Source organism: Diceros bicornis, chromosome 7 (genome assembly GCF_020826845.1).
Source record: "Diceros bicornis minor isolate mBicDic1 chromosome 7, mDicBic1.mat.cur, whole genome shotgun sequence".
Taxonomy (NCBI): domain Eukaryota; kingdom Metazoa; phylum Chordata; class Mammalia; order Perissodactyla; family Rhinocerotidae; genus Diceros; species Diceros bicornis.
This window is the reverse complement of record NC_080746.1, coordinates 32,769,723-32,782,268: the sequence shown is the minus strand read 5'-3', so window position 1 is coordinate 32,782,268 and position 12,546 is coordinate 32,769,723. Positions and strand designations below refer to the sequence as shown.

General features: G+C 38.1%; 1 protein-coding gene across 12 annotated transcripts in view; it reads left to right on the top strand.

Moving 5' to 3' along the window:
- YAP1 (Yes1 associated transcriptional regulator) overlaps positions 1 to 12,546 on the top strand; it is a 111,606-nt gene that overhangs the window by 62,367 nt on the left and 36,693 nt on the right. For 4 of the 12 annotated variants that reach the window (XM_058545340.1, XM_058545336.1, XM_058545338.1 and 1 more), the window contains exon 4: positions 10,777 to 10,896. The exons of 4 other annotated variants lie outside the window; for them this stretch is intronic. In XM_058545340.1, coding sequence (XP_058401323.1) covers positions 10,777 to 10,896 — 120 coding nt within the window. The remainder of the gene's footprint in view (positions 1 to 10,776; positions 10,897 to 12,546) is intronic. 4 more of the 12 variants (XM_058545341.1, XM_058545337.1, XM_058545343.1 and 1 more) reach the window with 1 other exon arrangement.

Sequence of the window (12,546 nt, the reverse complement as noted above, 5' to 3'; positions counted from 1 at the left end):
AAAATCCTGCAACAATAGACATAGTTTTCCAAAAGAATATTTTCTTTTGATGTCAATTAGATAAGGAGGTGGTGAAACGTACTTTAGGCTAAAGTTGTAACAAAAGGTCATTGCTTTATTTGAGCATTCTGAAGTTTAAATGAACTTACAGAAAGCTATCTTTTATAAATTAACTTAGTAAAACTCTACACTATTAAGTTCAAAGCTAAAGGACCTAAGTTGCACTGAAGAAAGTCTGAGGAGTTGTATATTAAAAAGTTCTCTGAGCTTATACTTGGCCTTTTGCTCTGAGAAGTTCATCCAGTTGTAACAAACGGGAAAATGATTTTTAACAAAGTTGCATTGTTTCACCTTGATAAAATTGTTGCCTTTCTAAATCATTCATTCAACAAATATCCAATGCCCTACTAGGCACTGTAATAACAACTGGGATTGCAAAGTCAAGTTAAAACAATTTTTTCATATAACAATAAAGGTTACGGCAGACATACGCACCGAGTGCTGAGAAAGTAGAGGAGGAATACATGAATTAGTCGTCGGGAGGGTAGAGAAGACATCTTTAAGGAGCCAGGGGTTCATTCATTCCCTCAACAAATATTGAATACTTAATATGTGCTGGGCCCTATTCTAAATCGTGAGAATATAGAATATAAACAAATATATAATGTGTCACATAGTTAAAAATGGAAAGAGAAAAGTAAACCAGTTAAGGATCAGAGGGTGATTGGCTGGAGATGGAGGGAGATGATATTTTAGATAGCTTCTCCAGTGCAGGCTTCTGTAATTGATGTCTTTTGTGCAGAGATATGAATGAACTGAGAGCCATGCAGATGTCTGGGGGAAAGGGAAAGAATGTTCCATGCATAACATAATAGCCAGCTCAGAGGTGCTGAGGCATGTTTGGGGAACAGCAAGAAGGCCATTGCAACTGGAAACAGTCAGTGAAAGGTAACACGGAAGTCATGTAGGTCCTTATAGGTTTTGAACAGAGGAGTGATAACGATCTGAGTAAGTTCTTGAAGAGGAAGGAGATTAGTTAGGGGGCAGTTGTAATAACTCAGGGGAAAGGATGGACCAGGGTGGTAGAGGTGGAAGTGATGACAAGTGGTTGGATTCAGGACCTGAATTTTAGTAGATGAGTGGGAGTTAAGTTTGCTGAAGAAAAGAGAAGGTAAAGCTAGCGGTATGTGAAAGATTACGGAGGCCTGAAACCCCCAGCACCATATAACTAATGGTGGATGGTGCAGAGATGAGACTGAAGACATCCTCAGAATGCCTTTGTGTGATCAACTAAGAAGTCTGGGCTTTATCCTGAAAATTTTGGGATATCATTAAAAATAAAAATATGAGGGCCGGCCCCGTGGCTTAGTGGTTAAGTGCGCGCGCTCCGCTGCTGGCGGCCCAGGTTCGGGTCCCGGGCGCGCACCGACGCACTGCTTCTCCGGCCATGCTGAGGCCACGTCCCACATACAGCAACTACAAGGATGTGCAGCTATGACATACAACTATCTACTGGGGCTTTGGGGGAAAAATAAAAAAAATAAAATAAAAAATAAAAAAAATAAATAAAAATATGACTCTTCTCTAGGATCTTTCCCCTATAGAATGGGAAACCTTCTGTGGGTTCCCTGTTTTTGTTATCATTTCATCTTTGAGACCCAGGTTTATTTTCTCATAAACCTACCTCTCTATATTATACATGAATTTTAGTAAGTTACATATATTGTTGGAACAAAATGGCAGAACTATTCCCTGAAAGAGTAGGAAACTGACTTTTTTTTAAGGTACCTACTATAAGCCCTACCCTATGTCAAGCACGTTCCCCTTTAATCCTCTCAACAATTAATTGAGAAGAGTGTTCATCTCCGTTTTCTAGATTAGGAATGTGAGCGTTAAGCAGATTAAGGAATTTACCCTGGGTTAGAATAGGCTAATAAATATTAGATCCAAGATTTGAACACAGGTCTGTCTGAATCTAAACCTTTTACAGTTTTCTCTAAACTATGCTGTCTTTCTAGAGTTTAATATAAGCCTAAAATCATATTTAATTTCATTTATAATGCATCAAAGGTGTTTTTTGTTTTTTTCTTAAACCGAGTAACCCATTGAATGGTACTTTTGCTATGTTGATAAAGTTTGGGTTAATGATAGGTAGTTCTATAAAAGAGTTTAATAACAAGTGAGCCTTATTAGTTTTCTCTATTCTAGATCAGTGGTTCTCCGTTTGTAGTGTATGGAGGAATTACCTGGGGATTTGTTAAAATGCAGATTCTGGGGGGGCCAACCCAGTGGCCTAGCAGTTAAGTGCGCACACTCCACTGCGGCAGCCTGGGGTTCGCAGGTTCGGATCTCGGGCGCGCACCGACGCACCGCTTATCAAGCCGTGCTGTGGCGGCGTCCCATATAAAGTAGAGGGAGATGGGCACGGATGTTAGCCCAGGGCCAGTTTTCCTTAGCAAAAAGAGAAGGATTGGCGATGGATGTTAGCTCAGGGCTAATCTTCCTCACACACCCCCCCCACACACACACACAAATGCAGATTCTGATTCAGTAGGTCTGGAGTGAGACCTGAGATTCTGCATTTCTAACAAGTTTCCAGGTGGTGCCGATACTGCTGGTTCATGGCTACACAGATAGAAGACTAGAATAGTAAACTTAACAATGGAAATATTATTAAAGGTCTACTTTGTTATTCCTATTTTTTTTTATTCTTATTTTCGGTTGGAATTATACCTTTACTAAGTACCTAATAGATGTGAATGACTCCATCATTTCCTAAGAGATCTTATATAGAAATCATGTAAAATGTTATCAGCATTTAAAAAACCTATGACTTATAAAAGCAGAAACTAAGGATCTGAGAGATTGTGACTTGACCAAGACCAATCAATCATTCTTTCTGTAGATAAGTTCTTAATCACTTTAGCTTAACAAACCTTGATTGTATTTAGTGGCAGTGCTAAGCTCTGGGGATACAAAGACAAAAAAATCAAGTTGCTTACATCAAGGTGCTTACTTCAGGCTCATTAGAGCCTAATGGGCAGAGAGGGGCATGTAGGCAGATGATTAGGGTACAGTGAAGCATCTGCTGTAAAGGAAACACGAGCACAGTGGTTGAGGGCACAGTATGCTAGTGAGGAGAATGCAGGTAAGTAGCGCAGTGCCAGGATTCCAACCTAAGCCTTCAGATGTATGTGCCAGAGTTTCGACTTAATCTACTACACTGTCCATTGTGATTTACAGGGGTTTGGGCTCATCAGCATGTTCTAGTGGCTTAACAGAAGAATCTTCTAGCCACCCTACACATAAGGTGAACATAGGAGACACTGAACTCGAGGGAAAAAAAAGAAATCGGTTGGCTACCACTCTTGCATTTGTTTGCCTGATGCAGATTTTCATCAGTTTATTTATAGTCTTTTTAGTTTCCAGCTTCTAGGCCTGTACACAAAAGTGATATAGCCTGAGCTCATGTCTTTCACCTTGAGAATAAAACTGTTACTATGGAAACTAGAAGAGAAATCATATTTCTTTTAGCAAAACTTGATTTTATAAACTGCTTTTTCTTCAATAAATGCATTTATATGCAGTTGTTCCATATTTGGCTTATTGAAGCCACAAAAAAAGTTAGTGACAATAATATTTAATATTTATTGTACATGACAACGTTTTCCTATTTTGTCTACCTGAAAATTTTAGTAATGTGAGCAGAACTTTATTAGGGATTGTTAAGGGCTTACAAGGTCAAGAATATGAATTTCAGACGTTTGTGTTTATGGAAGAGGCCTTTGGAAACAAAACTGCAGAAGAGTCTGGGGTGAATATATTTTAGTTCCCATATATTTTGAAAACCACAAGTCTGCACAGGTCTGCAGATCACAGTATCACCTGGTGGTAGTTTCCAATAAATGTTGCCATCTTTGTCCTGAGCAACCTTGCAAAATTGAGCATACCCACTCAGTTAAAAAAAAAAAAAATGGAGAACTCTTTTTCTATATTCTAGGGCAGAATGATAAATTCTTCCCACACTACTACCTGGCCTATAGTTAAACTAAGTATGAAAGAGCAAATAAAGATAATCTGCACTAAGCATCCAAGAAATCAAAACAAGTGCAATTTCAATTCATAGGTGGAGAAGAGTCTCACTAGTGGGATGGAATTGAGAAAAGCTTCATAAAGATATAGCATGAGAATAGAGTAGAATTTATCCAGTGGGTAAAAACAGTGGAGGCTAGGAGGAATCAGGCTAGGGGGTGGGTGCATTGGGGATGTATGTGGAGGTGAAAAGTGCATGACGCTCCTAAGTACTGGAAAGACAGGAGTGAACAAGCCATGTAGCTGGGAGGACTAACATTGAATGGATTACTAAATTACTAGTGTGATGGAATCATCTTACCAAAGAGAAAGCACCTGATGCAATAGGAGAGGAAACCATGTAGGCAAAGCCCTCTTGAGGAAGTGGCATTCACATTGGGGAGGGATGAGTAGGAGTAGCTGAGCAAGGAGGGTGGAGAGGTGAGTTCCTGCAGAGAGGTCCTGGAGAGAGGAGAGGAGAAGTTTGAAGGATTGAAAGAAGACTGAGTGAGGAGGGGTGTAAATGCTAGTGGTGGATGCTTTCAGGACCTGTGCAGTGCTACGTCGTGCCTAACTATAAAGGACCTTCAATAGCTCAATAAAGATTGGAGAATTTTTCCTATGGGCTTTAGAGAGCCTGAGTCAAGAGAGCTATTTCCTCAGAGGAGGGGGGAGGCAAGATGATCTTGCGGTGCATGTAATGTTTAATGTTGCAGTTGATTAAGTCCAATTTAAGAGGCTACTGCTAGAATTTAATCATGGAAATGTGAAAGTCTACATTAAAATTTTATTTGAGGAACAGATGAAATTGTTATTCTAAAGTAAAATCCACTCAATATGGGGACGTATTTTGTGAAGTGCCAGTGTCCACTTGGTGGAGAAGAAATAACTAGTGTTGACCCTGTGAGAAGCCTTAAAGGTGTAAGAGTCATGTACTGGAATATGACTGGAGCTATGGGGTTTCATGAAAGTTATGGGAAAACAAAAAATTAAAAAAAAAAAACACAACTTTTGATTAATGTTTGTCGTATTTGCAGTGTACTTAAGTACACTGAAGTACTTGCAGTACTTAAGAGTATGAGTTCTGGAGAGCTGGAACTGTCTAGGTTTGAATCCCAGCTCTTCCACTTACTAGCCTGGGCTAAATCATCTTGGATAACTTTTCTGTGCCTTAGTTTCCTCATCTGTAAAGTGGGGATAATAATAGTACCTATGCCATGGCTTTGTTAAATGAGTTAATATTTGCTTGTGAAGCACTTAGAATACTGCCTTGCATATAGTAATAACAGTTTGTGATTCATCATAAAAACAAGAGACCAGAATTTCAAAACTGCAATTGGTCAGAATTAGATTCCTTTAAAAGATCATTGCATCTATTTTCTGGCTACTTCTCTTATGTTCTAAGGAAACTACTTCTTGGTAGTCTTGTACTTTGAACCACCCGTGAGGGTGTGTTTAGTAAACTTCCAGTGTCCTGGGTGACTTCTTTATTCCTGAATTATGGGGCAGGTGGAGGGAGAGGTTGATCTTCTAACTTGTGGCGTAATCAAGACTTTCTTGTTTGATTAGATATTGCAAGTGGTTTGTTAGTCATTACTAATGCAGAGGGTCTTTAGACAAGAGCAGGAAGTTAATGTTGAGTCACTTTCAGTATTATGACATGGAGTATTTTGTTTTTAAAATATTGCAGGAAGTTAGTATTTGCTATAGTAGATAAGATATCATTCAACCAGTAGTAATAAATCCTACATAAAAATTTATTTTCCCCAAGGATAAGTAATTCTGATTTATGAATTACTTTAATTATAACTTACCACTCTCTCTTGCTTATCTTAATTTAAATTTCTCACCCTCTTTACATCTCACTGAAATGCTGACCTCTGTTTCTCTGCATTCTTGATGCAGGGCCTATTTTTTATCTCCTTTTCTTTCCCAAAAGACTTTCCTAATTGACTTTCATTTTGATTTCATTTCAACCATGTTTATTCCTGCCTTTTCTGAATAGTAGGCACTCTACTAGACAATAAAATAGCAAAATGCATAATATACACTCTTGTGTTCAGGCATTTCACAGTCTAGCCTGGAAGAAAACACACATAACCAAGAAATCCAGTATGGTAAGTGCTATGGCACAGGTATGAAGAAAATATTTTGCCAGCACAGAGAAAGGCTCTTTATTTGAATAGAGAAAGTGAAGAGTTCTCAACTAAAAAGGTTTCGAAGCTGTTACCAGTCATAATTCCAATGGGTCACATCAGTTCATCTTGTCTCCAGAGTCCTACTCTTCATTTCCATCTGGTCCTTAAAGGACAAACAAGAAATGAATTTTGGTCTACTTCTCCAAAATAGTTGTTTGGGCCATTCAAGTTTTTTTAAAAATCAAAAAGCATCACCCTTATTATGTCTGCTTTGTCCCAATAAATGTGAGCCATTTGCCTCATCTTCTTATGGGAGGTGTGGCTGTGTGCTGTTTCAGACATGTAGTGCTTGATAGTTGGGTCTCTGAACTGCGCATCATGCCTAACAATGAAAAATTGAAGTTGTATATAAGTTAAGTATATTCAAAAAGCCGTTCTGTACCAGCTGAAGATTTCTAAGTAGTTATTTTTAGGTTAGTGGTTTTCAAAGTGTGTTCCTTAGACCAGCAGCGTCAGCATCACCTGGGAATTTTCAGGCCCAACCCCTAACCTACTGAATCAGAAAATCTAGAGGGGGGGAACTCAGCAACATGTGTTTTAACAAGCCCTCCAGGTGATTCTGATATATACTAAAGTTTGAGAGCCACTGTTTTAGATCATCTTATGTAAATAAAATGTTACTACTTACATTTGCTTCATTTTAAATACTCCGTATTGGAGAAGTTATGATATTTATAACACACTAAAATCAGAATATAAATTTAACTCAAGGCGTACTAAATTTGTTTTGATCTATCCCTGTGGTGTCCTCTGATAAATTTAGTTTCGTGGGAAGCCCAGATTTCCCCTTGAACTTACTGACCTTACCTCCATTCTAACTCTAGCCCAGACAGACGCTTGAATCAAACTTGCAGTAGCCCGTGCAACTTGATGATTCAGAAAATATATCGCTCTTGCTTTCTCTGCTTTTCATGGTTATTCAACAGTTATCTTAGTTTAACATGATTACTTAGAATCCTGCATTAAGTATCAAGCCACTGAATTTCTTTTAAGGACCATTTTAACTAAAAATTCTTTTTTGTGTGTGACTAAAGCCTATATCTGTATTGTTTTATTTAATTTACATTTAAGATATAAGATTTGGTTCTTTTCACTTTTCGTTTTCTACTAATAAGGATTTGATTGTGGTGCAAAGCTATTTGAAGGTAATTTTTCCTCATCTACTCCTTTGCCTTTGATCAGTAGCTTTCTTTTTAAATAAAGAAAACATTCTGTTTTGGACCATCTCTTTCCACGTAACATATTTTTGCCCAGAGTGTTAAATGAAAGACATAAATGAATATGTAAAGTGTTCTTTTCTCTTCTTTTCTGTTTAGCATATATATTTTGGGATAAATTTGAATGCTTATAAAATTGTACAGTAATTATTCTATTTCATATGCAAATCATTCTTAGAAATATGGTGGGAAAATAAGCAGCAGTCACTACACTGTTTATTTGTACTGGGCTTATCTCTCCTTTATATATTCATGTCTAAAATTAGTGCATTTAGAGGTTTGTTTTTAATTGTTTGTTATACAAGAACAGTATTGGTGAAAAGTTTCCTGAATTTAATTTGGAAGTCTGCTGTTTTTTAGTGAAATACTAAATACTTAATGATTTATATATGATAAATACTTGCTAAATATATGATTTATATATGATAAATACTTAATGATTTAAACTTGTGTATAAAAGGATAAAGTCACTATTCCACTTTGTGAATTTAATGTCTGGAAACACCTGCATGAGTTTTGGGGGTATTTATGTCCTTGGGAAGCAGCATATTGTAATGGTTTAAAAGCAGAAGCTCTGAAGTCAGACTGCCTGGGTTCAGATCTTTACCTTGGGTAAGTTTACCCAAGTGTCTACCTTGGACACGTTACCTCTCTGAATGTCACTGTGTTTGATCTGTATGGTAGCACATAGAGCCACCGTGTAGATCATTGTGAGATGGTAGTAGTGGAGCTAGTAGTGGTAGAGGTACTGCTGCCATCACTGCCCCCCTGGGGTTGTATGTTGTACTATTATTTATAACAGCAAAAAAATTTAGAAACAACTCTAAATTTGTTGGAGGCGTGGGGCAGAAGGATGTCTGTGATAACAGGAAGAGCACATACAAGGAGATGGCATGATTTTGTGAAAAGTTGGTGGTGGTCAGGGATTGGGTATGTGTAGAAGACTTAAGAAATGAGTCCAGGTGGCATTCTCCTTTTGGTAGTAGAGAGCAAGAGAAATGTTTTTAAAGGCAGTGAGTGACATATAAAAGTTGATTAGGTAGTATTCTAAGAAGAAAACTCTGATGGCTTTTTGATAGAAGACACTGGAATGAGAAGAGGAGATGAGAAGTCAGGCACCAAGGAAGGAGGCTCTGTAGCAGTTAAAAAAAAAGCTGGTAGCTATTGATGGCTGAGTTCTTAGAGATGGTGTGGAACAGATCAATCAGAGAGAATGAAAGTGGAATCTACAGGATGGAGTGGGTGGAGCAGATAGGGAAGGTTGGTTTGTATCCAAGATACATACTACTGTTCTTGGTTCTAACTCTGGACAGCTAAGGTGGAGAACCATACTGTTAAAAAAAAGGTAGAGAATCTGTATTGAGGCAGGTTTGGAGGCTATAATGAGGTCTGTTGGGGTTGTTGAGTTGAGGCTCCCGAAGGCATCCAGTGACTCTGTTGACTTGTTCACCATCTTGATGTCTTAGAATTTTAGTTACTTGTTTTTAAAAAGCATTTTACAGTTGAGCCATCTTCACAATTAAAGGTAGTAACAAACCATTAATATTCCGTTTTGGAGATTCTGTCTTCCTGGTGCGGAAATAGAGCCCAAAGTGACAGTGAAAGCTACTGAGAAATGGTTTCATTTATGTATGTTAAACAAGTTTGCTTCTCATTCACTTTTTAGTAAACGTGGGATCCCTACAGCAAATTCCAACTCTGGACGTGGTTAGCATTGTGTACAGAACTCCACATCCAGAACTGGAGGAGAGTCTTCCCCCTGTGGCCTCTCTAGAAGTACAGAACACTCTAGTTTCACATGTCTGCATGTCCTCACAGGGTTTTGCCTCCATTAAAGCAGACTTTTGACAATAGTCTTAGTAGCAAATTGGTCTGTTCCTGATACAAATGAAACTGACCTAGAATTAGCAGTTTGGGTCCCTTGGGCCTGTGTGAGTGCTCTGTTTAACCGAAGTTACTTATTCAGCATCACTCATAAGGCTGGCTTGGACTTCCAATATAGGAAGAAGGAACTTGTTCTGTTTTTGCACAGGAAGCCATTCTTAGTTTCTGGTCTTGGATGTGAGAGATGAATAAAAAGAAGTGTAGTTACAAGCAACAGTGGCTCAGGAATTAGGCTGATTGGTTTGAGTATCCTCCCTAGCACTAACTAGCTTTGTGATGTTGTACCAGACTGAACCACTCTGTGCCTCCGTTTCCTCATTAGAATGGAAATAGTACGACTGCTGATGTCATTGGTGGTTGTAAGGATTAAATGAGTTAATGTGCACAACATACTTACAACAGTGACTGGCGCACAGTAAGCACTCCATTCATGTTGGTCCACAGATGGAAAAATTGTAAGCATTTCCTCAGACTCTATTTCCAGTTTACTCTTGCCTTTCCTGACTCCTGGTGGGGATGGGAAGTGGAAGAGGGGTTGGGGAGACAAGGAGATGAGGAAGAAATATGGTTGAACTTAGTAATTTATTCTGGGTCTCTCTTTTCTTTGCTATTACCTCCCAAAAGTAATTGTCTAGCTTCCTACCCTCCTAAAGATAGAATCATCTTCTTAGACTTACTATATTCTTTAGTCCTGTCTTCCAGATGTTGTTTCCTCACTCTATAGCTTTGAAATTATATCTTTTCTCTTTCTTCCTGAGAAATCTGCCTTCCAACAGTTTTAGCGTTTACCCTGCCCCCTTCTAAAGCCTCTGACAAACTTCCAGCCACAACCCCCACCTCCTAGCAACTTCTGAGCTGCTTAAAAATAAGCTTTTTTTTTGGATTATAGTTTTCTTGGTGTGAGCCAGTCCTATAAATAATGAAAGTAAATGGAGCTTGGCGGCCTTAGCTAAAGTGTGCTTTATATTAAACAGAATGTTTGTGATACTTTAGGTGTTCTGAAATCACTTGCCTGTATTCCTTATTAAAGAACCTTGGAGTCCCTAGGAAGGTACTGTCACAAAACTGACTGGATTAGGGGGTAGTCCCTGAGCTGTAGCATTTCTTGTCTTGTAATAACAGTAATAATTATTTGGGTCATGACTTCCAAAAGGATTTTTTGAAAATCTGACTTTTTTTTTCCATCTGTGTCTTCAGGGATGTAGATTTTATTATTTGGTAGTTTCTTTTTAGTGGAGAAGAATCAGGTATATAGGTTTACCTTTCTTCTCTGAAATCATGCTTACTTCTGTTTTAATGAATTGTTTTATATCAAGATGTGTTTTCTTTTTAAATTAGCACCCCTCCCACTTTTTTTTAGGTGCACCAGATAAAAACCAACCATGATTTTTTTTCTGTATTTATAGGTCCTCTTCCTGATGGATGGGAACAAGCCATGACTCAGGATGGAGAAATATACTATATAAACCATAAGAACAAGACCACCTCTTGGCTAGACCCAAGGCTTGACCCTCGTTTTGGTAAAGGTTCATCTCAAAACCTTTTTAGATATTTTTGATTACTATTTTTTGTATATGAATTTGGGAAGGTACTTTAAGTAACATTGCATTGCTTTATAGTATTAAAAAATGACTGCCCACCCAACTTTTCCAGTACTATTTTTATACCTCTTTTTATATCTTTCACGTTAAACTTGAGAAATGCAGGTCCAAATCAGCTTTTTAGCTTGGACTCCTTGGGATGAGGGTGGGGGAATGTTGTGGTGGCTGACTAACCAAAATCACATTTCCTTTCACATTTCTGGGAGAGAGAGTGATCTTGTTTAAAATGATCTCTTTCTAGCTGCAATAATAATTGGGTTGTCATGCTACATCTAAAACCTGGGATACCAGCCTTTGCCAGTGACCTGGTGTCTGCTTATGCTTAACTTCAGAGAGCAATGAGTACCATCCTGTGCCTGGGTGTTGTAGTGTTTTCTATCCTAAGTAGGGGGAAAAAACCCTGTCACCCTAGAGATAAACCAATGAAAGCATTTTTTCCCTTCTCTTCTCTTCTGGCTTTTTTTTTTTTTTCCCCTTCAAGTAAAGGTCCTGTTCTTTGTTTTTCATTTAGGAAACAAAAAGCACAAAGCTGTATTTCCTCTAAATCACATGACTAAATCACTATTTGCACAAAGGAATATTCACCTCTCAAATGTGCACATTTTGATAATAGTATACAAGCTCTTTAATGCCTTTTTATCCATAATTTTTCACTGTTTTCAGTTTCTTCAGTTGGGTTTCTGAGATATTTTTCCAAAGCCATGGAAAAATGAATCTAAAAAGGAGCAGATCATTGTGGTTTTAAAGCTTTCGTCTTGGACTGGATGCAGCTAAATGAAAACAATGTGCAGATCACTGAGTAGGTCAGATTGAGGGGACGCGGAGCCTTTGAAGCTTTACAGGGGTTGACCTAACAACAACTGTGGGGCCCTTACGGGAAAGAGGAATTAACTCTGTGAATGCCATCAAAACACAACCCCCGGGGAAAAAAGAAAAAGAAAAACTCTACCCAGAGCTGGTTGAGTAAAATAACTTCCCTGTCAGGAACATTATGAACAGTTCTCCTATGTCTTTGTGTATATCTTTAAAAACCCCAACATTTGGGTTTGCCCCAAACTGACTGGTCAGCTTCATGGACTGGTTGAACCCCCTATTCAAGTGAAGTCAAAGGTGGGATCAGGGCAGAGACTGTCATTTTGACAGATACCTGGTTTGGCTTAAATGCTAGCCTTTTGAGCTTCAAGACCTGTTTGGGTGTTAAAAAAGTAATGTGGCATGTGAATAATTTGCAACTTCAGATTCTGTTTAATACTTGAATAAGCCCTCGTGGTTGAAACAGGAAACCAAGTAAGGTAGAGAATTTAACAAATGTTGCCATTTGTATGGCCTGGAATGATGATAACCATGTTTCCTTAAATCATGCTTAATGAAATGAATTCAGCTTTTCCACGTTTTGAAAATTTAAAAAAAATGGTACCGTGGTTTTTTTCCCCCCACCATAAGGTTATGAAAGATGATGAGTAACTCCTAACTGCAAAAATCAGAAATTGGAACAAAACTTTTTTTTTTTTTTTTAAGTATTTTCAGTTAAGACAGTGAAATAAAACAACTTGAGTGTGAACTTAAGTAGATCCA